Source organism: Lytechinus pictus, chromosome 19 (assembly GCF_037042905.1).
Source record: "Lytechinus pictus isolate F3 Inbred chromosome 19, Lp3.0, whole genome shotgun sequence".
NCBI lineage: Eukaryota > Metazoa > Echinodermata > Echinoidea > Temnopleuroida > Toxopneustidae > Lytechinus > Lytechinus pictus.
The window spans coordinates 11,556,870-11,577,973 of record NC_087263.1 but is presented as its reverse complement, the minus strand read 5'-3'; the positions used below and the strand labels follow the sequence as shown (position 1 = coordinate 11,577,973).

General features: G+C 36.7%; 1 protein-coding gene across 10 annotated transcripts in view; it reads right to left on the bottom strand.

The window, feature by feature from the left end:
• Positions 1–21,104, bottom strand: part of LOC129282753 (acetyl-CoA carboxylase-like) — a 77,601-nt gene that overhangs the window by 42,081 nt on the left and 14,416 nt on the right. For 8 of the 10 annotated variants that reach the window (XM_064113686.1, XM_064113688.1, XM_064113690.1 and 5 more), the window contains 21 exons: positions 20,438–20,629; positions 19,045–19,253; positions 18,298–18,461; positions 17,314–17,470; positions 16,109–16,282; positions 15,665–15,756; positions 14,990–15,059; positions 14,090–14,253; positions 12,733–12,883; positions 11,970–12,073; positions 11,245–11,472; positions 9,890–10,084; positions 9,312–9,402; positions 7,506–7,652; positions 6,433–6,621; positions 5,867–5,970; positions 5,088–5,301; positions 4,048–4,275; positions 3,100–3,189; positions 2,679–2,797; positions 958–1,035 (listed from right to left, as the gene is read on the bottom strand). In XM_064113686.1, the coding sequence (XP_063969756.1) occupies positions 958–1,035; positions 2,679–2,797; positions 3,100–3,189; positions 4,048–4,275; positions 5,088–5,301; positions 5,867–5,970; positions 6,433–6,621; positions 7,506–7,652; positions 9,312–9,402; positions 9,890–10,084; positions 11,245–11,472; positions 11,970–12,073; positions 12,733–12,883; positions 14,090–14,253; positions 14,990–15,059; positions 15,665–15,756; positions 16,109–16,282; positions 17,314–17,470; positions 18,298–18,461; positions 19,045–19,253; positions 20,438–20,629 (3,160 nt within the window). The remainder of the gene's footprint in view (positions 1–957; positions 1,036–2,678; positions 2,798–3,099; positions 3,190–4,047; positions 4,276–5,087; positions 5,302–5,866; positions 5,971–6,432; positions 6,622–7,505; positions 7,653–9,311; positions 9,403–9,889; positions 10,085–11,244; positions 11,473–11,969; positions 12,074–12,732; positions 12,884–14,089; positions 14,254–14,989; positions 15,060–15,664; positions 15,757–16,108; positions 16,283–17,313; positions 17,471–18,297; positions 18,462–19,044; positions 19,254–20,437; positions 20,630–21,104) is intronic. The other 2 variants (XM_064113687.1, XM_064113689.1) reach the window with 1 other exon arrangement.

Genomic DNA, 21,104 nt, shown 5'->3' with positions numbered 1-21,104 from the left:
ACAGCACGCGGAAAGACCATGGACAGAATTTTGCAACAACTTGGGAACACAGTCAATAGGATATAAACAGAGAAATAAAAACAGAGGGCAAGAGAAAATTTTTGTTTTTTAAATTACAAATGAGACACCCTAAATTTGTCCTGTTTTAATATTGCAGGGGTTCTTTACTAATCAAATTTTGTAGAAAAAAAAAATTGACTTTACATCCAGATGCTTGTCAGCAACAAGAATTCTAATATTAAACGTTTGGGTTTTAACTTAAGCTAACGAGAATAAAATATGGTTGAGAGTATGATTTTTTTTCTTCAAATTTTAGGGTTCCCACTTACTATCGATATTTTCATAACTGCTTGATCTAAATTCCTACAAAGATGCTATTTTTGGTGAGGGTGACAAAAACGAGAAATGAAATTCTCTTATAATAAATGGCAGATTTATTTTCAAACATTTAAAAACAGGCATTCATCCTTAAAGTTTAAATCTGGACTTAATTTTATATTATGGTGTTAATAAAAAAAATTCACGGTGACAAATACGGACACAATTCACTACAATAAAGTTAATGGCTTCACATCACGATTTGAGAGCAAGTTAGTCCAATGTCACACCATACTTTTCTGGGAAAAGATGACAAAGTAATGACAAAAAAGGGTTACTGTGGGTGAGAAATAGATACACAAATGAAACAAATATCAAAGCAAAACTTATGACAAAAAGGGTTTAATTGTGGCTTAATTTGTGAAGAATTAGAGAAAAATCTAAGTGAAAATTACGACAAAAAAGAGAAAAGATTATTGTAGGTTGTGAATGAGTTATACATGTATATTAAGAATTAAAGCAAAAATTTGGTGACATCGAATACTGAACACCAACATGCAGAAAACTTGCAAAAAGGGATTAAAGTGCCGAAAGGAGATTAGAAGGCTTGAAAGGCTGATACGACATTCTGTATCTCACCTGGAGCCGGAATTAGACTTTTTCTTTTTGACACTCTTAGTGCCGGGGACATTGTGGCCCCTGTCTGTAATAAGGAACCTTAGGAAGGAAATCAAAGAGTAGACATAATAATATAATAACATTAATAATATTAACAATAATCCATATTTTATTGTTCAAAATAGAAATCAGAAAAAGAAATCATACGAAAATTCAATTTGCCCGAGTGATCTTGGGCCCAGCAGCCACTGAGTACCACCAGAGAGACATTGCTCTATCCCTTAAATCGTTGAACGCAAAACAGGGTCGCAGCAACTCCCCATCTTTTAACGTCTTTTGGTCTGACGCGACTAAGGTGGACGCTCTACCAACTGAGCCAACACAAATGTGATTATTGGTAAAGTTGGGATGCATTGCTAAGTTCAAAGAGGTACACGGATACATGCTGGGCTGAAGTTGTTATGGTTTGGGTAAACGCATTTCAAACAGTGATTACAACAACAAAAATAATTGCATTGCCAATTTTGATGAATGTATAATGACCAGCTTAAGTTATACGCCTTTCATTCATGAACCGCACCATACATGTATACTGCTTTGTTCTTTTCAGTGCCTTTTTTTTAATTACATGTACGTTCCATGAGTTAAAACATAAGCCTGTGTATACGGCTACATGTACATGTATAGTATTCAATTTTGCATTGAATAAATGTTGAAAAGGATGAATAAAGGTTATGAAATTATAACTGAACTAAAGGGAGATGTTTTTTTCAATATTTTTTTGGTTTGCATCCCTGACTACGATGGCACACAGATACCATAGAAGACTGATATGAGAAAATACATAGGTTTAGAGAATAATATAACTGATTATTCAATCATCAAATACATTTAGTTTAGACCTGGGTAATATTTTATTTAGTATTGGATAATATATGAAGTATAACTGGGTTATTGATGAAAAATTAATAATATGACTTTTATATGATCATCTACATGTACATGGATACATCTGTATGAGAATCCCTATGAATTTACCAATATCACACTACTATCAAAGAAAATACTATTAGCTGAAAATAACAATGGAATAATAGCAATTCAAGAGAAAGTATGTTTTCAGCAGCTATAAAATAACACTATCGTGTTTGCTTTAAATGCTAACTCTTTCATAAATCTGTATAAAATCAAGGATGAGTCCCATGGCTTTGATTGTTGCATGTTATTTCTGAGGGTAAATACATGTACATGTATGTGCAGTCTATTGAAAAATTTAATCATTTTATTTTCATGAATGCTTGACATCAATCCTGCAATAAATGAGAGTAAAATATGACTGATCGTCAAATTACCATATAATCAATTTCATTGAAAAAAAATGCAGGTAACAGAAAGTCATGCAAAGGACTCCATTGCACGCTCCAAAAGGCCCAAACAAAATAACATTTAAAAATCAAATCTTGCATGATCCATGTACATGTACAACGAATGATGGATGATGGACACCTTTCAGAAATGAACCAAGTAGCATGATCATGTGCATTTAATTCAAGATACACATTTAGGGACTGTTCCATTTATGACAGGGGTGGAACACACAGGCATGACCAAGAGCTTGACACCAGACAAGAGTTCAATCTTGCCTAGATAATTATACTGCACACCCCCTTTGCAGGAATGGAAATGGCAAAATATCACATGACCTCTATACAGAATACATGATTATGGACTATTCCATTTACCTGTTAGGGTGGGAAGATGGAAGCATGAACTGGAACTCCACTAGGCACAGACCATTGGAGAGCATTGCATGTTGAAGGCAGTTCAGGTCATAGGCAATGTATGCCCGTCTTATATAGACCTGGAAAAAAAGCAAAAAAAATCATAAAATTATGCATATATATTCTGCTAAAAATAATAGAAGTTAATGTATTTAGATGAGCGGTTTCTGAGACAGCAATACTTCTGGAGGTCCATTACAGTTATTGAGAGAAAAATATTGGATCAAAGTTTATTGACCTGCATGAAAATTTACCCTGTCAAAAAAAAGAATCCTCAATTACAGATTGTGTCAATGTGGGCAAGGACTTTTAAGAAAGCACATAAGCTACTTATCAGGTCACATTTAGATTTAGCTGGAGCATATATTGTCAACTGTCTTACCTCCAGTGCAGCCTGTCTGACGACCGAGTTCATGTGGAAGAAGAAATCTGGTAAGACGTCGAAGATCGTCGTCTCGGACATAATCAGTTTCTAAATGAAGGAAAGAAATTGAAAACATCAACAATAAGCTGTACACACTCATGTAAGTTTTATACTGCACACTTTGAGATAAAAAATCAATGTAGGTGCCATCATGAATACATAGTTGATATCAGAAAACATGGACATGTACAAGTACATTGACTCATAATACGAACCACCTGATGTGCAGAAAAGCAATCTTTGCAGCATGAGTATTTAAGCCATCAATATTAAATCATAAATTATCTATAAGATTCCTTATTCTTTTAATCTATGAAATTATTTCAAATATCACGGCTCTCCAACCTCCCAAATTGATTTCTCTGATAAGTAATTTCCATAGTGATTTTATTATTGTATAGAAATGTATATTTAAGAGGGCAGAATCACGTTATAATATTTTCTTTCCGATTTCCAACGGTGTCTTACTCATCTCTATTCATGTATACATAAATGTAACAGAAATTGAGAACTTGAAACTAATAAAAGAAACATTCAACAGTCATGTAGATCTTTTTTTATCAAAGCATTGAACAGCATTGCAGTAGAATGGCAGAGATTGAATGGGTGTCAAAATTGGTTACATGATATTTGCTCCCGCGACAAATACTCCAATGGAAAATCTGCATATTAAAATAAACATAAAACCTTACCTCCTAAACTAAATAAACCCTAATCCTTATCTTTAAATTACTCTAAACCAAAAACCCTGTTACGATCCTAACTCTAACCCTATGCCCTCTGAGATATTAAGACCAGAGCAAGTGTCACATGAGCAAATGTTTAGTAGACAAATTCATAATATTTCAGTGATGTTTCACCTAATCCTTACAATTTGACTTCCAGATGTAGAAAATGTTAACAAACCTTGAGACTATCTGGACAGTACTGGTGTCCATACATGTCGATGGCAGACAGGAAAATGGACTCCACTTGGTTGTGACGGAGTTCGTAGGATGGCTGGTGGGCGGCGATCAGGGCCTGGCGCGATCGCAGCGCCACCTTGGAGTTGTCGGTTTTGTTGAGAGTGGTCAGCTCACTGAGGATTTGGGTGAGCTCGTCGGTCAGACCAGATTCACGGCTGCTCAACCGGTCCTACAAGAGATCAAAGCAGTTTGGAAAATCATATATGATTCTATTATTCATGAGATAATTTGATGCTTTCGAGGAAGGTACAGAATATGTAGAAAGATCAGTTGGAGGCTTAACCTTTCTATTCAATATGAAGGAGATAGCAACTGTTTCATAACTTATCAATATATTTAATTTATAACCATTTTTTGTAGATGGATCAGTAGGAGGGTATAACCTTGCTATTCAATACTAAAGGTCTAAAGACTCAAGTTTTCTGTTTTCTAAACACCGAGGAGAGATCTGCGGATCATACTGATTCAGTTCACTTTTCGCCTCCCAGGCACAGGTGACGCCAAACAAATAATATTAATAATAATAAAAATGTCAGTTTCGTAATTATACTCTGACTGGTGATCTTAACATCATATATCGTGTTGTTTTATGACATTTACATAACATACATGTAACATAAAAGTGTACATGTAAGTGTAAATAATAAAAATGTTTTATAAAAATGCTTTCATACAGAAAAAACTTGACAAACACCACAAGGTTTGATGACCAGATTTTCAATTTAATATGCAATTTGTTTCATTGGATTCTACTTTGATTTTCAGTTTATTCTTTCGTACTTCATTTTTTGGGGCCTGGAAAATTGTTTTTTCCACAAAGTTCTGTGAATTCCATGTTCTACGTGAACTGCATGCTTCTTTTTCTGCCTTCTGTATCCCTAAAAACTGGGGAATCTTAGTTACATGTAGGCGGGAGTCAGAATATGGGCGAACATTTATTGTGTGCTATTTAACCACATCAACTGCTACATAAGTACTAACAATGAGGCCTACGACGAGCTTGTTCTTATTCTGAATTTGGGAATGAGAATAGATGATGTTGAAGACCGTTGACATGTCCCCCTTGAACTCGTCCCTCAGCGCAAAGACGCACTTGTCGTACGGGCCATGCTGGAACCGTTTCTCCACGTCCAGGTAATGCCGGAGCAGCTCCTGGATAATGGCCTTCATGTGGCCCCGGATCCCGTTACGATAGCTGCGGAAGGTGATGATCAAAATATGTTATTGAGGTATACATGTATTTGCATTAAACTGGTTCCAGGCCTAAGATCTAGTAAAAGCTGATTAAATGGAATGAAAGGCAACACACTGGATTCCATAACTATATTCCATCAAAGTCAGATGGAATATAACAAATTTACGTCACAAGATTTCATTATTTAGGAGAAACAGTTTATTATCATGAATACAGGTATGCTGTGAACCTGATGATATCTCTCTTCCGTAATTAATCAAGAGATTACCATTATCAGTATTTTCAGCTCAAAAAAATAATTAAAAACAGGATTGACTCCTCAATTATTTTAATCTTATCTAGGTCTTACTCTAGAGACAGGGAAATTCGTGACACAAATAGTCACTTATTTTCACCATATATGTTATAAGCTACTAAAACCCTTGTATCTGATTGGCTCAGAACAAAATAGTCAGTGAAAATCATTAACATTTTGTTTCATGAAATTCTCCTCATAGGGCATCCGGTGGCCTTCAATGATTGGTTTGGGAAAACGGGCAAGTTTGGACGGGATCAAATCACTCACCGTTGTACAAGTTGCACGATGCCCTGAGTGTGCATAAAGAAAGTGTCTCTGTCAGCTTTCTTCTGCAGCATGGTAGCTGCATAGCGATCCAATACATTGGCAATCTGGTCAAATGAGAGATAAAGATAAGTGAAATATATTAAAATGTTGACTACTGAACTCAGCAATTTCCATTTGCTTTGTACATTGACTACCCAGTTTTCAGTAGTTTATTGGTTAAAGGTACATGTAAAATGCAGGTCGTGGCTTGGCTTACATAATATTCAATATATTTGATATTTAATATTTTGATGACAGCTCACAATAAGCTAGATTTTTAGAATTATAACATGAGTAGCAACCTTCTTTTGCCTTGAAATAGTTCTTCACAGGAATCAAGAGACTGTTTTCAGACAATATGAGACTGCCACCATTGCTATATTTTTAAAATACAGCCTTTTCTAAGCTGCCTTCAACGATAGGAGTTCTGCTATTGACCAAGGGATGCAAAATGAGTGACCACTGGCCATATTAGACAGGTAGCCACTAAGACAGGTTCGACAGTATAAAAAATGCAGAATACATACCTGTTGACTTGGAAACTGGCAGAGGACAGATGTGATATTGCTTGAGTAGTTGTTGAGAAGTCTCCTGATGTCCGCTTCCACTGTGTTAGGGACACGCCCAGAGATGCTCGCTATCATCTCTTGCATCTCAAGAAGAGGGAGGACGGGGTCTCTCAATGATGTCATTAACTTATCTGTGATGGTATTACACTAGAAGGAGACAAAAACAGTTTTTTGGAGGTTAACAAACTGGGAACTGTTGTTGAAACTCATTCATAGGTAAATTATTATCAACATCATCTTTATCATTACTGGTCCCTGGGAAAATAGTAGACCTTTAGTATCAAGATCACTTGGGGGCAATATATTTTACTATTGCCCTCTTGATTAGTCAATATTTGTATATCATTGCTTGGATAAAGACCAGCAGTGATCTAGCTAGACCCATTTTAGAGGTGGTCGCTATTTCACGGCATTACAAAGTTTTTTTGTGTCAATGTAATAACAATCTGACATTATTAGCAAATCTTTGAAAATAGAGTGATACATTGTATTTATCAAATATAAGAATGTTCAATGTAAATCATGCAAATAAAACAAAATCAAGGATGGAAATTAACACAAGTTCATCAATTCCTCTTTGCAAGGAGTTAGTTTTGAAACACTTCTCATTTGAAACTTACATGTAATAATAATAATAATAATGTGACTTATAAAGCGCCAAATCCACTCTGTAGAGTGCTCAAGGCACATAAAGAGCTAAGAGTTAAATAAAAAAGGTTTTAGAAGATTTTTGAAAGTTTCGACAGAGGTACATTTTTTTAATGTCTTCAGGAAGGCTATTCCACAGCTTGTTGTGGATGGAAGCAGTGTTTTTTTCATTTTGTGCCGGTTGGGCCCGACCACTGCCGTCCACTGTAGACCAGACACACGGCTTTGGTCTCCGGGAAAACAGTAGGCCTTTAGTATCAAGATCATTTGGGGGGCAATAGATTTTACTATTGCCCTCTTGAGTAGTCAATATTTGTATATCACTGCTTGGATGTACACTGTAGACCAGACACACGGCTGGCATGCCATTTGAAACATCTCACCTTTTTGCTGAAGTGTGGTTCCTGGAGGCAGTATCCATTCATGATGTTCTCCACAGATTCTCTGGTCTTCCTGAACATCTGGTTGAGTTTCAGCCCAGCATTCTGGGGATTGGTGGCCTCCGGGAACTTCCCTGTGTACAGTTGGGCCTAAAAGATACAAAAGCAAGGTTACAATAATAATATTAAAGGGATGGTCCGGGCTGAAAATATTTATATCTTAATACATAGAGTAGAATTAACTGAGCAAAATGCCGAAAATTTCATCAAAATCGGATAACAAATAATAAAGTTATTGAAGTTTAAAATTCAGCAATATTTTGTGAAAACAGTCGTCATGAGTATTCATTAGGTGGGCTGATGATGTCACATCTCCACTTTCCTTTTTCTTATGTTATTACATAAAATCATAATTTTTTCATTATTTCATACTTGTGTGAATAATATGTCTCCTTATAATGAAATAAGTTGCAGCAATAAATATCTAATGCACTAAATCAGTTTTCAATCCAATTTTTCTAGTTCTTGGAGGAAAAAATTTGAATAAACCTAATTTCATATTATAAAATACAAAAAAGCAAGTGGGGATGTGACATCATCAGCCCACCTAATGAATATTCATGACTGTTTTCACAAAATATTGCTTAACTTTAAAATTCAATAACTTTGTTATTTGTTATCCGATTTTGATGAAATTTTCAGCATTTTGCTCAGTGAATTCTACTCTATTTATTAAGCTATAAATACTTTCAGCCCGGACATCCCTTTAAGAATTTTTGCAACCACTTTGCAGATGCTTTCTGGAGCGTAGATAATCTATTGTCAAAAGACCTTCTTGACAAAGCGACTTTGTCAAAAATCAGTTTATCAAAAAAGCAGTTTCGCTCATGACTCTGGATAAACAAGGTATTTGCAATATTTCGTCAGTTCCGAATCTTAGGACGATATGCTGTCCTAGTTTACCAATTTTTGACAAAGAGCTGTTCATCGTGATTTGACGGGCATTTTCAATGCATATAGTACATGTATGTTTTGGAGTCCCTCCCCGATGCAATCATGTAAACTTGCTAATCACAACAACAACATAATAACAATGATAGTGTTTTTTTAATATTCAACCAAGGGTAGCCACTTCAGTTTCAGAAAAATCTGTTTTCTTAGCGGGCCCTGATTGGGGACACAACATATGCTCCTGCAACATTTGCTCCGGTCTTCATATCTCAGAGGGCATATTTTTAGAGTTAGGATTGTAATGAAGTTTTTGATTCAGAATAATGTAAAGATAAGGATTAGGGTTTATTTAGTTTTGGAGGTTAGGTTTTATGTTTGGCTTAACATGCAGATTTTCCATCGGAGCAATTGTCGCCGGAGCAAATGTCATGAAACCCCTGCTTAACATGACAAAGATATCGACCCCGCTTAAGCATAATTACCCTGATCAGTCGCTCAAGCATTCAAGGAATTTCGACCTACAGGGTACCCATTTACTAAACCTGGATGGCGAGTCGCAAATTTAGATAAATACGTCGCCAATGGATGCTGCTGAGTGCTGCATTGGGATTCGAACCCTGAACCTTACTTTCCCACTTCTCATCTATACTAAATGAACCTTCGTTACGCTAATCATGATTTCAAAACTACTTTCCAATTGAAAAAAACTATAAGAAATAACTGAATTTATTTGAAATCAATTGAACTATCCCACAATTACATGTAAGACCAAAACCTAAACCAATATTGATGACTTGGTATGCTGAAGTAAATCACTTTCTGTATGTACATGTAATAACTAAAATGTATTGAAAATACCTTTTGGACTCTACTTGGGTCATCAAGCTCCAGTTTGGCCACAACACTCCCTTGGTCAAGGACGGCTCCTGGACGCTTTACATAATGGATGCTGTATGACAGGAGGGATAATTTCTTTAAAATCAAACACTCTTTATGTACGTGCAAATCCATGTATATTTATCATCATCGTCACAATCTTATAATCCTCACGCTACCATCTTTTTTCATTATCACCACCATCATCCTCCTCATAACCATCATCATCACCACCACTTTCATCATCGTTCATCATCATCATTACAATCATCATCATCCTCATCATCACCATCATCCTCCTCCATCATCATCACCATCATCCTCCTCATCATCATCCTCCTCATCATCATCATCTTCACCATTATCATCTTCCTCACCATCATCATCCTCATTATTATCATCATCATCATCCTCCTCATCATCATCATCTTCACCATTATCATCTTCCTCACCATCATCATCCTCATCATTATCATCTTTATCACCATCATCATCATCATCATCATCTTCATCACCATCCTCCTCCTCAACATCATCACCAAAACCAAAATCTTCCTTACCATCCAGTCTCGTTGACCCTAAGACTCATCACCATCTTCATCACCTCGATCTCAGCGTACGGCTGACCCGCGTATACATGACCTCCGTCCTCCACCACAAAGTTGATGAGCTTGCCTGCCGATGGAGAGCGCAGGACAGTGGGATCATTCTCCTTCTCAAAGATGCAGGTCTGAATACCGATGGTGATGCGGTAACTATGGAGATACAAGATGGCGGAGGTATAGGTAATGATTGTTGAAAACATTCTGAGCACATGCCTTTTTCCACTCATTTAATTTCCTACTCTTTTTTTATACAAGCATGTGCAAACTCCACTTTTATCATCACTTATTTTGTATGTTAATCAAAACACTCTGAATACATGCCCACTTTCCACTCATTGATTTCCAACCGTATCACTTTTATATCAATAGGCAAACTCTACTTTCATTTTAACTTCTGTTTGTTTTTGTTGATGTTTCATTGACATTTTTCATTGTCTCCTGTCTGTACATGAGGTTATTGAAATCATTTTCTTTTTTTCATGAATTAAAAAGAAATACTTATTTGAATTGAAATTAAACTAGAGTTCGGAATACCAGCCTCTATGATTCAAATTCATGATATTGGAAACTTGATGGTTTTGTTTCCTCTGACCTAACAACCTGGCCTCTTAATTTTGAGTAAAAAAATCCTTTTCCTTTTTATTTCCTTTTTCTGCATATTTTTTTTCTCTTTTACTGCATTTATTCTGCACTTATTAATTAATAACAATCAACTTGATGTTAGGGTGGACTCAGACTCCCTCTAAAAGCTTTACTTTTACTTTCTCCGAGCTCAGCTCTATTTTCCTTCCCCTTTTGTCAGCTGTCGATGAATATGCATAAATTATTTGTTAAGGGCCAATTCACAACACGCTCTTGCCTTACTTTAGGTCCCTCCACTTTGAATGTAACGCTCCAACTTGTTTCTTTTTTATTTGTATTTATTGCAATTATTTTATTTTGGAATGAGTAATATGTTTTTTACTTTGACTAAATTAATTAATGAATTAATAATAATAATAGGCATTTATATAGCGCCATCTATCTAGAAATAATCTATTCCGAGGCGCATTGTTTATTATTATTATTATTACCCCATCTTTAGCTCGAGCTGCTTTTCAGCGCTCAGTGCATTCAAGGAATTAATTCTGCCAGGTACCCTCTCACCTCACCTGGGTTGAGTGCAGCACAATGTGGATACATTTCTTGGTGAAGGAAATTACGCCATGGCTGGGATTCGAACCCACGACCCTCTGTTTCAAAGTCAGAAGACTAATCCACTGGGCCACAACGGTCCAAAATTGGAATGAAAAAATCTTGTTTCCTCTTACCTATCAACCTGTTCCTTGAGATAAGACGTGTAGCTGCTGCCGTCGTAGGAGACCAGGAGACCTCCATCTGGCATCCGATGAATCTCTGCCTCTACCGTTGACTTGTTGAGGCACAGATGGTAGCTGTTGGGACCCTGTCTCGTCACCTCGGTGACGTACTTGTTGCCCTCGTGGATGAGGTCCACCTCCCTGGTGTTGCTAAGGGTGCTGACCGGTAAGACCTGTCCTCTGTGAATACACAACAGCAATGGTTTTAGTCATAACTTTGTCCATAATGACGTGAATTCAGACTAGAAAATACGACAAAGTTGGTCTAAATGTTAATGAATATACATGTAAGAATAACCCAACACAGATTTTGAATACCACATGAACACTGTTTAAGCAGTAAAGCCATTATGGATTTAAGATTGGTGTGAATTGCTACTGGGTTCATTACATAGTATCAATTGGCATAAACCACAGTGCATACTGAAACGCATCCCCTTTCGGACAATACTATATTTTTCTCCTGATGGTGGTACATGTACAACATTTCCTCCTGCGACAACTGCTCCTCAGATGCGGGGTTAGGTTTAGGGTTGCAATAGGGTTTAATGTTTGGTTTAGGTAGGGTATCGTGTTTATAAGCCAAGGGTTGAAGTTGGTCAATCGATTAGTGTGTGAAATTAAGGGAAGAGCAATTGTCGCCAGAGCAAATGTCATGGAACCCTTCGGATACATACCTTTCAAGATTGGTGAGGTAGTTGGAGAAGCTATCATGAATGGACGCGTCGGCGATGTGAATGGACCCGATGATCACGCCAAGCATTGGGTCTGGTTTCTCTGCCTGTGAAAAGAGTTCAATAAGAAAGTATTCTTTTATCTCAAATCAGAAAAGAGAAAGAGCAATGCAAGTAAACCCTATGGTGACAACAAAGATGGGGTTCAATTTCTGAGCTGGTGACGGCAATTACTTGAAGTATAAAAAAATAGCAATGCAAATAAATTCTTGACCACACTAAATAAAGAGGTCAAGTTTCTTTTCCTGCAAAAACAATCAAATGAATTATATTATTGTTTCATGATTTTAACTGGAAAAAATACTAGCCATTTGGATTGATATATGATTGTAGCAAGAAAACTTTGTCACTTGAATTTATAATTAATTCTCAAATGTGAAGTTATCAGAGAGTCATGATAAAGAGTTTCTACTTTGAGTCCTTTTATTTCATATCATCAGGAATTGATTCTTTGACAGAGTGGAATTCTAGTTGGAAGACACTAAGAGCAATGCCAGTATTATAATAATAATAATAGGCATTTATATAGCGCCATCTATCGAGAAATATTATATTCCGAGGCGCGTTGTTATTATAATTATTACCCCGGCTTTAGCTCGAGCTGCCTTTCAGCGCTCATGCATCCCAATATCCCATGATTACTACAAAATCATTTCTGACTATCACTTCGTTCAGCATGACAATCAATCCCGAAATGTGGACTTACCTGGACTTTTTCTGCTATGAGCCTGTCCAGCCAGGCAGTGTTGAAGTCATTCATCTGAAAGGAATCCGTCTCTAACAACATGATCAGGTATTCCACCGTCGTTCTGAAGTCACCCCTGATTGAGAGCTCTTTCAGGGCGACCACCATATTCCTGTCAAAGCAGAGATTAAAAGCATGCATTAGAAGTCCTTAACTCTTAACATGCCATACACACTACTAACACAACGCCACAGTGCTAATCCGATGCTAATCCCCTGTGCCAGCCACAAAACCCCCCTGTGCCACATTGATTTTGGGATCGCGAGTCGTATTCACTCCTTTCAATAGTCATGATTACAATTGCTTGTAACTCTCTAACGATTAGTTTATCCACAAAATATTGTGTAGTAAAGTTGTAGGAAATTTCATACCCCTTATAATGGTGTCCTTATTATATGGATGGGTTATTATCTTTACCGCTGAAATATGAGTTGTATCAAGTAATTCCATTTTGTGGAGTGTTTTGTATGGATCAAAAAACCTAGGTCTCTTCCCTCTCGGAGGCGGAGCCATATCTTGTAAAAAAATGTAGAAATACTCGTAAAAGTCTAATGTAAACTGCGTGAGTAAGTTGATCTGTCAGAAAGCAAAGTTCGCGCTGTACACAATAGTGCTAATTACGGCGTGCATGCGATGCGCAACACAATGCAAAACGGCGTAACAATGATTGTAATTCCGAATGTGCGCAGTCATGCACGAAGCAGGCGAGGGTAGGAAACAATGCAAGCACAAAGCAATCAATAGTAGGCGTGCGAGCACGAGTGTGGCATGTTATAGTAGGATACGTAGCGTGCACGAAGCACTCAATGAGTTAATTGATATTACATGTACATGTAGGTCAGATGCATAAAGTATCAATTGAAACCATGCAAGTAGGAGTTTTCTCAATTGACAACACATGATCTGGCAGAGATATAAGAAGTCAGAATGAGGGCATTTCATAAAGCTGTTTGTTACTTATACATTAATTAACGCACACCTAGTGATTTTTTTTTTGTGAGGTTCTATATCATTTTCCTGGTAAAAAATAGCAGCAGTAAAATTTCTTAAATTTTATTCAAATCTCGACAAATGATGAAATTTGCATTCAAATGCGCTTGATTAACGTCCTTGACTGACTGACTGATTAATTGGTTGGTTGATGGATTGACTGACTGACTGATTGATTGATCGAAGAATCGATTGACTATTTATTCTTTTTCATTTTAACTTCAACAAAATTAACAATTTAAAGCAAAATATAAAATACAGAAATGAAATTTATATGATTCAAACTGCTGATCCTGCCCTCAAACAGAAAATGCAAACATGTCCTTACTCTCTGGCATCTTCTCTGTCCTCCCCCCATGAGAAGCAATGGCCAAATTGAGAATCGGCAAACTCATGGAGCCCTCCTGCAGCTGCCACGCTGAAGTAACCCCAGACGTTCTTGCTGCTGCGGAAGTTCAGTTCCGAGACCGTACCGGCGCTGGGTTTGAAGCCCTGGAGAGACAAAGAGAGAGAGGGAGAAGGAAAGACAAAAAAAACAGGAAGACAAATGAGCCACAGAGAGGAAAGTGAGGAAATTGGATAATGAGAGGGGAACAGGGAGAGAAAGAGAGAGGGAGGGGGAGAGACAAATATATAGACACACAGACAGACAAACAAACAGAGAGATAAATAAAAACATACAAAAGGACAGAGAAAAAATTATGTTATCAAGGATTTGATTAATGACGAGATTGCAATATGAAACACATTTAAAATACACCATGAGTTTTTAAAGTTATCAAACAATCCCAAATAGTTAGACTATTCCTCCTGATTTTTTTTTCTTCTTTTTTTTTTTTTTGCTAGATGTGCCAACACTATACTTGTTTATACACATTCTCAAATTTCCTTTGCGAATTTTTCTTTAAAAAAACAAGTTACAGCATGTCTTAAAATTTGAAATCCTTCACTACTCAGAGAGATGATAGTTCTTAATAAATGTGTAAAAGTCTTTAAAGAAAATATTCTTTTGCACTTCAAAATGTAGTAGATGATGTTCAAACAGAATGTTAGATAACTGATTTCTTATTAGTTACATGGTTTTTCCAAGGAAAAACAAAGAGAAAAAAACTCCAAATTCTTAAATCTTCTATATGCTGTAACTACAGAATAATCAATAAGTGAAATCTTATTTGTTAAAATTTTTTCTCTAAGATGAAAGGAAATGGGGAAAAAAAGCTCAATTTACCTCATCTGGATTTTCACTGGTGATTCTACAGGCAATCACATGACCCTTGGGTGATGGGGGTATGGGAGGGCTACAGAGAAAATTGGGAGGGAAAAAATGATTAGAATGCAAGTCAAATATGTACGGTACGTGGGCTATTATCCAACATTAGCTTATACCTAGTTATAATTTTGATTTCTTATTGCACCCCTGCCAATTTGTAAAGGCTATTTTTGCAACTTTTTTTTTTTTTTGGGGGGGGGACACTTTAGGGGCCAACTGCTGTTTGCCACTATTTTCTATCTTTTTTTTTGATGCACATATTTTTCCAGTATACAAAAATTGCATCTACATGTGTAACCAATATCTTGTCTAGACATTTCCGTTTCATTACTATGAAGATTCAAATTTGCATCTCTCTCTCTCTCTCTCATATATTAGACTATAGCACAAATACTTGCAATTAAAATGCAACTCAAAAATTTATTTGAAACTTGATTTTTGGTGAAAACTGCAACATGTAGAACGACACATTTGGAGCTGCTTTTGTTTCAACGAAAATGCAAATCGTTCTGCAGAGATGCCACTTAAGTGATGAAAAAATCTGAAAATCATAACTTTTTACACAAATATGTGTTTCCTATGGTTAAACAAAGTTTGATTGGAAAAAAAATATGTCTGCCTACATGTACTTACTTGTCAAAGTTAATTGGTGTATCCTCCCATGGGCTCTCGGAATAAAGGACTCTGATATCTTTGATGCGATGAAGGGGAATACCCATAGCAACCTAACCATTGAAACAAAAAATAATTAGTTTTAGACATGACCTGTCACCCTAAAACCAACAAGCTGTCCAAAGAGAATTTTAGTGAGTTTGAAAACTCACATCCTTAGCTGTCACATAATAATATATTACTTCTCAAAGCTGATTAGAAAAAAACCCAGCACATTCTATTGGTAAAATACAGAAAAAATTATGTGAGAGCTTAAATAAATTGTTGTTCTTCTTTTGTTCTTGTTCGGTTTTTTTTTTGGGGGGGGGGAGTGGGGGAGGTATGGGGGTTACTTGGGGGTGAATCTCCGTCAGCCATATATAATGTGCAGCATTGCCTGCTGTGTGGCTATAAACATTCACATACCTGTAGCTGTAATGCAGGGAGATTGACTCCGGCCACCATCTCCGAACAGGGATGTTCCACTTGAAGACGGGGGTTTAGCTCAAGGAAAGAGAAGGTGCCATCCTCGTCGTTGTAGAGGTATTCCACGGTTCCTGCGCTAACATAGCCGACCATCTTGGCTAGAGTTACCGCAGCCTGGGTAGGGAGAAAAATTAAGAACTTATTTAAGAGGTGGGCTAAAGTGGGGTTAAGAAAATTAGGACTTTTCCATTCTCAAAAGACGAAGACTCAGCATTTTTAGGCCATGCTTCTGAAAATCATTCTTTTTTTTGGGGGGGGGAGGCCCACACTGTCCAATTTTTCAACCGATTTTCTTAAAAAGGTTGTGTCATATTGATCAGGACAAAAAATCTTATTCAAATGAGATATGCCAACTTGGTCATGAAATATCACTTATTTATTGCCCACCTCTACTTATATATAAAACTTCTTTCTTTTTAAGTTCTACATCTTTTTACACCTCCCCTCACCCCATGATTATTTCAGCACAGCAAACTTTTCATAAGGGTATACGACTCTCTGTTATTGAGAGGGCAATAACTTTTAACCTTATCATTTTGAAAACAAAGTGGTGCATAGCAAGCGTATAGGGTTATTTATTGACTTTCTAATCACAGACCTGCCAACCTCTGGGAATGAAAAACTGTATTCTGTGATAAAAAAACTGTATTTTTCCCCAAAAAAGTGTATTTCATAATAAAATGCTTGGCGCACTTGCTCATCGCGGCGTTGAAGCTGCATGCAAGCTAAAATGCGCACTGCTCTTGCAGACGGAAAAAAAAACATTGAAACATGTGTATATCTTCACCTTGGTTTTAACAAAATGATTGAAAAAAAAAAAAGTTACCAGAAATTACATTGATCTAATAACCATATTTGTGTACATTTTATGAAATAGAGACATATAGAGTTGATTTTTCTCAATAAATTACGATTTTGTTAAAAAAAACATATTTTTAAAGAAAAAACGTACTGCCGTATTTTGGTTGCAAAAACGTACTAAATACGCCTAAAACGTACCGGTTGGCAGGTCTGTAATCATGTATAACCAAAATTGGATCAAGACAATCAAGACGGAGGGGTATTCATGAACTCGTGCCAAACATTAAAAAAATGACAATAACTAGCGAAAAAGTCTTATGTTGTAAGTAACCCCTTTTCTTTACCTTCTCCATCTGTTTAAAGACTTCATCCCTTGCGATGGAAGTCGGTGCCTCCTCTATGATCTTCTGGTGGCGACGCTGAATGGAACAGTCTCGACCAAACAGGGAGATGGCATTCCCATACTTATCAGCGAGCAGCTGGACTTCTAAATGACGAGCACTGAAAAAAAAAGAGAAATTTCACTCTCAAATTAACTCAAGTTATCATGTTCATGCTTTGATATACCCCAGGAGTATCAGGGTTAAACTCCGGGTTAAAGTTGTGACAGTCAATAATGGCATAAATCTCTATCAGTATAATATCAATGTTTCTGCTCATTTTTCTCTCAAATCATTAACTGCTCCAGAAAGATAAATAAGATAGCTTTCTTCACCATTCACGAGTTAGGTAAGAGCACAGTAAACATAAGAAACATAACAATAAAAGGAAAATTTTGACATTTTTGGCTTCCCATAATTTTAGCACAAAGTTAGACCATGGTCTAAGTTAAACCCGAGTTCAGAATATGGGCCTTAAAGTTTCCTACGATCACCATATTAACAATCAGATAACGAAACTTCTTTAATAGTCAATCAAAACAACAGATCCTTGTCCGATCTGTCAGACGACAAGTGTCAATCAAATGCCCCCCCCCCCCCCGGATGTACATACATAATAATATGCCAGAGTAATTTAGTTAACTTTTTCTGTCCCTGGCATTCCAATGGTTGATATTTCTTATCTTGTATTGCTTATACTGAAATGTATTGTTTTTTGTAATTTTCTTTGCCAAATAAATAATGATAATAATAACAATAATAATAATAATAATTAATAATCATAATAATCATCATCATCATCATCATCATCATCATCATCATCATCATCATCATCATCATCATAATAATATAATAAATAATAATCATCATCATCATCATCATCATCATAATAATAATAATATGATAAATAATAATAATAATAATAAAATATTCATTAATGACACTTACCTCTTTGCCAATTTCATCACAAAAATGGGCGAGCCTGGTACTTCATTCTGCACCTGTCTGAAGAGACTGGCAAAGTCCTCCTTGTCCTCTGCTTTTCGGATTCCCTTTCCGCCTCCTCCCTCTGAAGCTTTGATCATCACAGGGAATCCAATCCTCTCCGCAGCCTGATAGTTAAAAGAATTGATGCCGATGATGATAATTTGTAACATTTATGAGGTGCTTACCTTAAAAAGACTGGACTATTTCGGTGCCTAAGAAGGCTGGGAAATCACAATGAAAATCGTCACAAGAGTTACTCATGGCATAATATACAAAACGATCAAATTCTTTGAAAATTCTCATAATTAATTATGCTACTTTATGAATAAAATAAGAAAGTTTGCTCTACTTAACTTAAGAAGGCTCGAAATCTGCAATTTTGTTTTATTCACAGACCCTTTGTAGGATTCTAATCAAATATACTTTAAAAATATTCAATATCATAATTTTTCTTTTTTAATCTATTTTACCATTAATTTAATTTCTTATGTTTCTTGGTTTACGGACAATGATCATTTACAAGAGTTGAAAATAAGAGTGAGTTTTATCCATCAATAAACAAAGTGTCTAATTCTCAGAATCAGAAAAGCAAAAACACCTCCATATAGACCAGCCAATATGGACAGCTTCCCTATCCCCATCAAGCAAGTGGTCCTTTTGTACTGGTTTCCCTGTCTAACTCCCACTTCCCTGCCTTTACAATGTTACCTGCAAGCCCTCTTCGGCATCCATCACGCATCCCTTGCGGTAGAGTTCATCAGGGATGGTCAAGACCTTGCCGCTCTTGGCGTCCTCCTCGGTCCAGTCGATGGTCAAGCCATCCCCACTCCACGGCAGGGTGGGCACCCCAGCGCTCTGGGCAACAATGGACGATGCGATCTTGTCCCCCAGTGACCACATGGCATTTTCAGGTGGACCTATTTATGAATAAACAAGTATACCAGTATTATGTACATGGTCATCAGTGGTTTCTCTTTTTTATTTTGTGTTTCCCTTTGTGGGGGCGTTTTGGTCTAGTGGTTATGACTCTCAACTTTCAATCCTCAATCTGAGGGACATGGGTTCTATTCCTCGCCATGCCGTGTTTTCCATCAGCAAGAAATTTACCCATATTGTGCTGCACTAACCCAGACTAGGTGAATGGGTAACCGGTAGGAAGAAATTCCTAGAACGCTTGAGGGCCTAGGAAACCAAGCTAAAGCCGGGTAATAATAATAGAAGGGGCCCACTGGGAGAACAGTTTTTGGAAATGAATGGCTACCCTGGGTAAATATACCATTATTATCATTATTATCCATTAGTAAAGTAAACACTCCAATTTGGCAAAATTTAGTTTCAGCTACGCTAATTCTATACAAAATTCAAACAATGGTTTCGGCAATGATAATTCAACATGGAATTCAACCAAGACAGATGTTTTCATTGTCACTAACACTACATACATGTATAAAGGCATCTTAAGGAAAAGCTTCAAACAATATTTTTCCTTTCTTAATATTACCAAGTATGGAATATGCTAGCTTTCAGAATTAAGAGTGCACAAGTGTCTGTCTACTAAACATGAACAAAGAGACACTATTTTGTACCTACAAAGGGACTTTATAGAACACATACAGGAGCAGTAGAATAAATAAAAATCGAAATTGAAAAAACTCTGGCCATGTATACTAGCTAGCTATTGAAAACCAGGGGAGTTTTCATGAACAAATGGACTGTGATATTCACTGACATTTGATATTAGCTACTGAGATCCTTGCATCTGATTGGCTCAGAGCAAATTTGACAGTGAGAATCACTGGCAAGATGCATCATGAAACAATCCCTTGAGCACTAGTGGGTGATTTCAAGTTCGGTGTTGACCTTTTGGTGTCTTACATGTATGCCAATTAATAGTTGAGTCATAGCACCAAACATAAAATGAAGTTGGTTCTGAAAAGTAACTCTCTACGTGTTGAGCTGTCAATATCATGATCTGGATCATTTGTGTAATCTCAAACTAGGTTTTTGGAGCTAGGACATACAATATCCCAATTGTGCTTCTAACATAAACACCAACACCAGACTTGAAATCACCCAGTGTTTTTAGTGAAAGCATCCTCACCTATAAAAGCTATGCCGCTTTTGTGTAACATTTCAGGGAGCTTGGGGTTCTCGGAGGCGTGACCCCACCCCGCCCACACTGCTTCCACCTGCATACGGGTTGCTATGTCAACGATGAGCTCGACGTTAGCATAGTTGTTGTTATTGGACCCGCCGGGTACAGGCACATAATGGTCAGCTGTCTTGATGTACTCTGTGCAAAAAGAAGAAGAGAAATACAATTTTTTCATTAAAAAACTACTGTTAATCATTGTTTTAAACAACATAATGCCTATTTCAAGTTTAGGTAGATATCCCCACAAATTGACAGTCGCTCCTCAAATTTCTCTCTTGAATGTTTGTACATGCCCCAAAACAGTTACGAAGTGGAGGATATGAAATGAAAGTGTGATTTAGTGAATAAATTGTGCAATTTTTACATTCTTTATTTCTCAAAACCATCAGTATTTGAGCAAATTTGAAATGAAATTTTGGAGTTATCTAGATCTCTCTCTTTGTAACGTTTTTATTTTTCTTTGAAATGACCCCTTGAGCACTTATCATACAAAAGAAACGGCTGGGTGAGAGAAAGAAACTACTAGACAATTTATGTCCAACACCAGAGGCGTGTTTCACAAAGAGTTAAAGATAAATACCAGTTGTGGTAATGATAAAAAAATGAGTTCGAA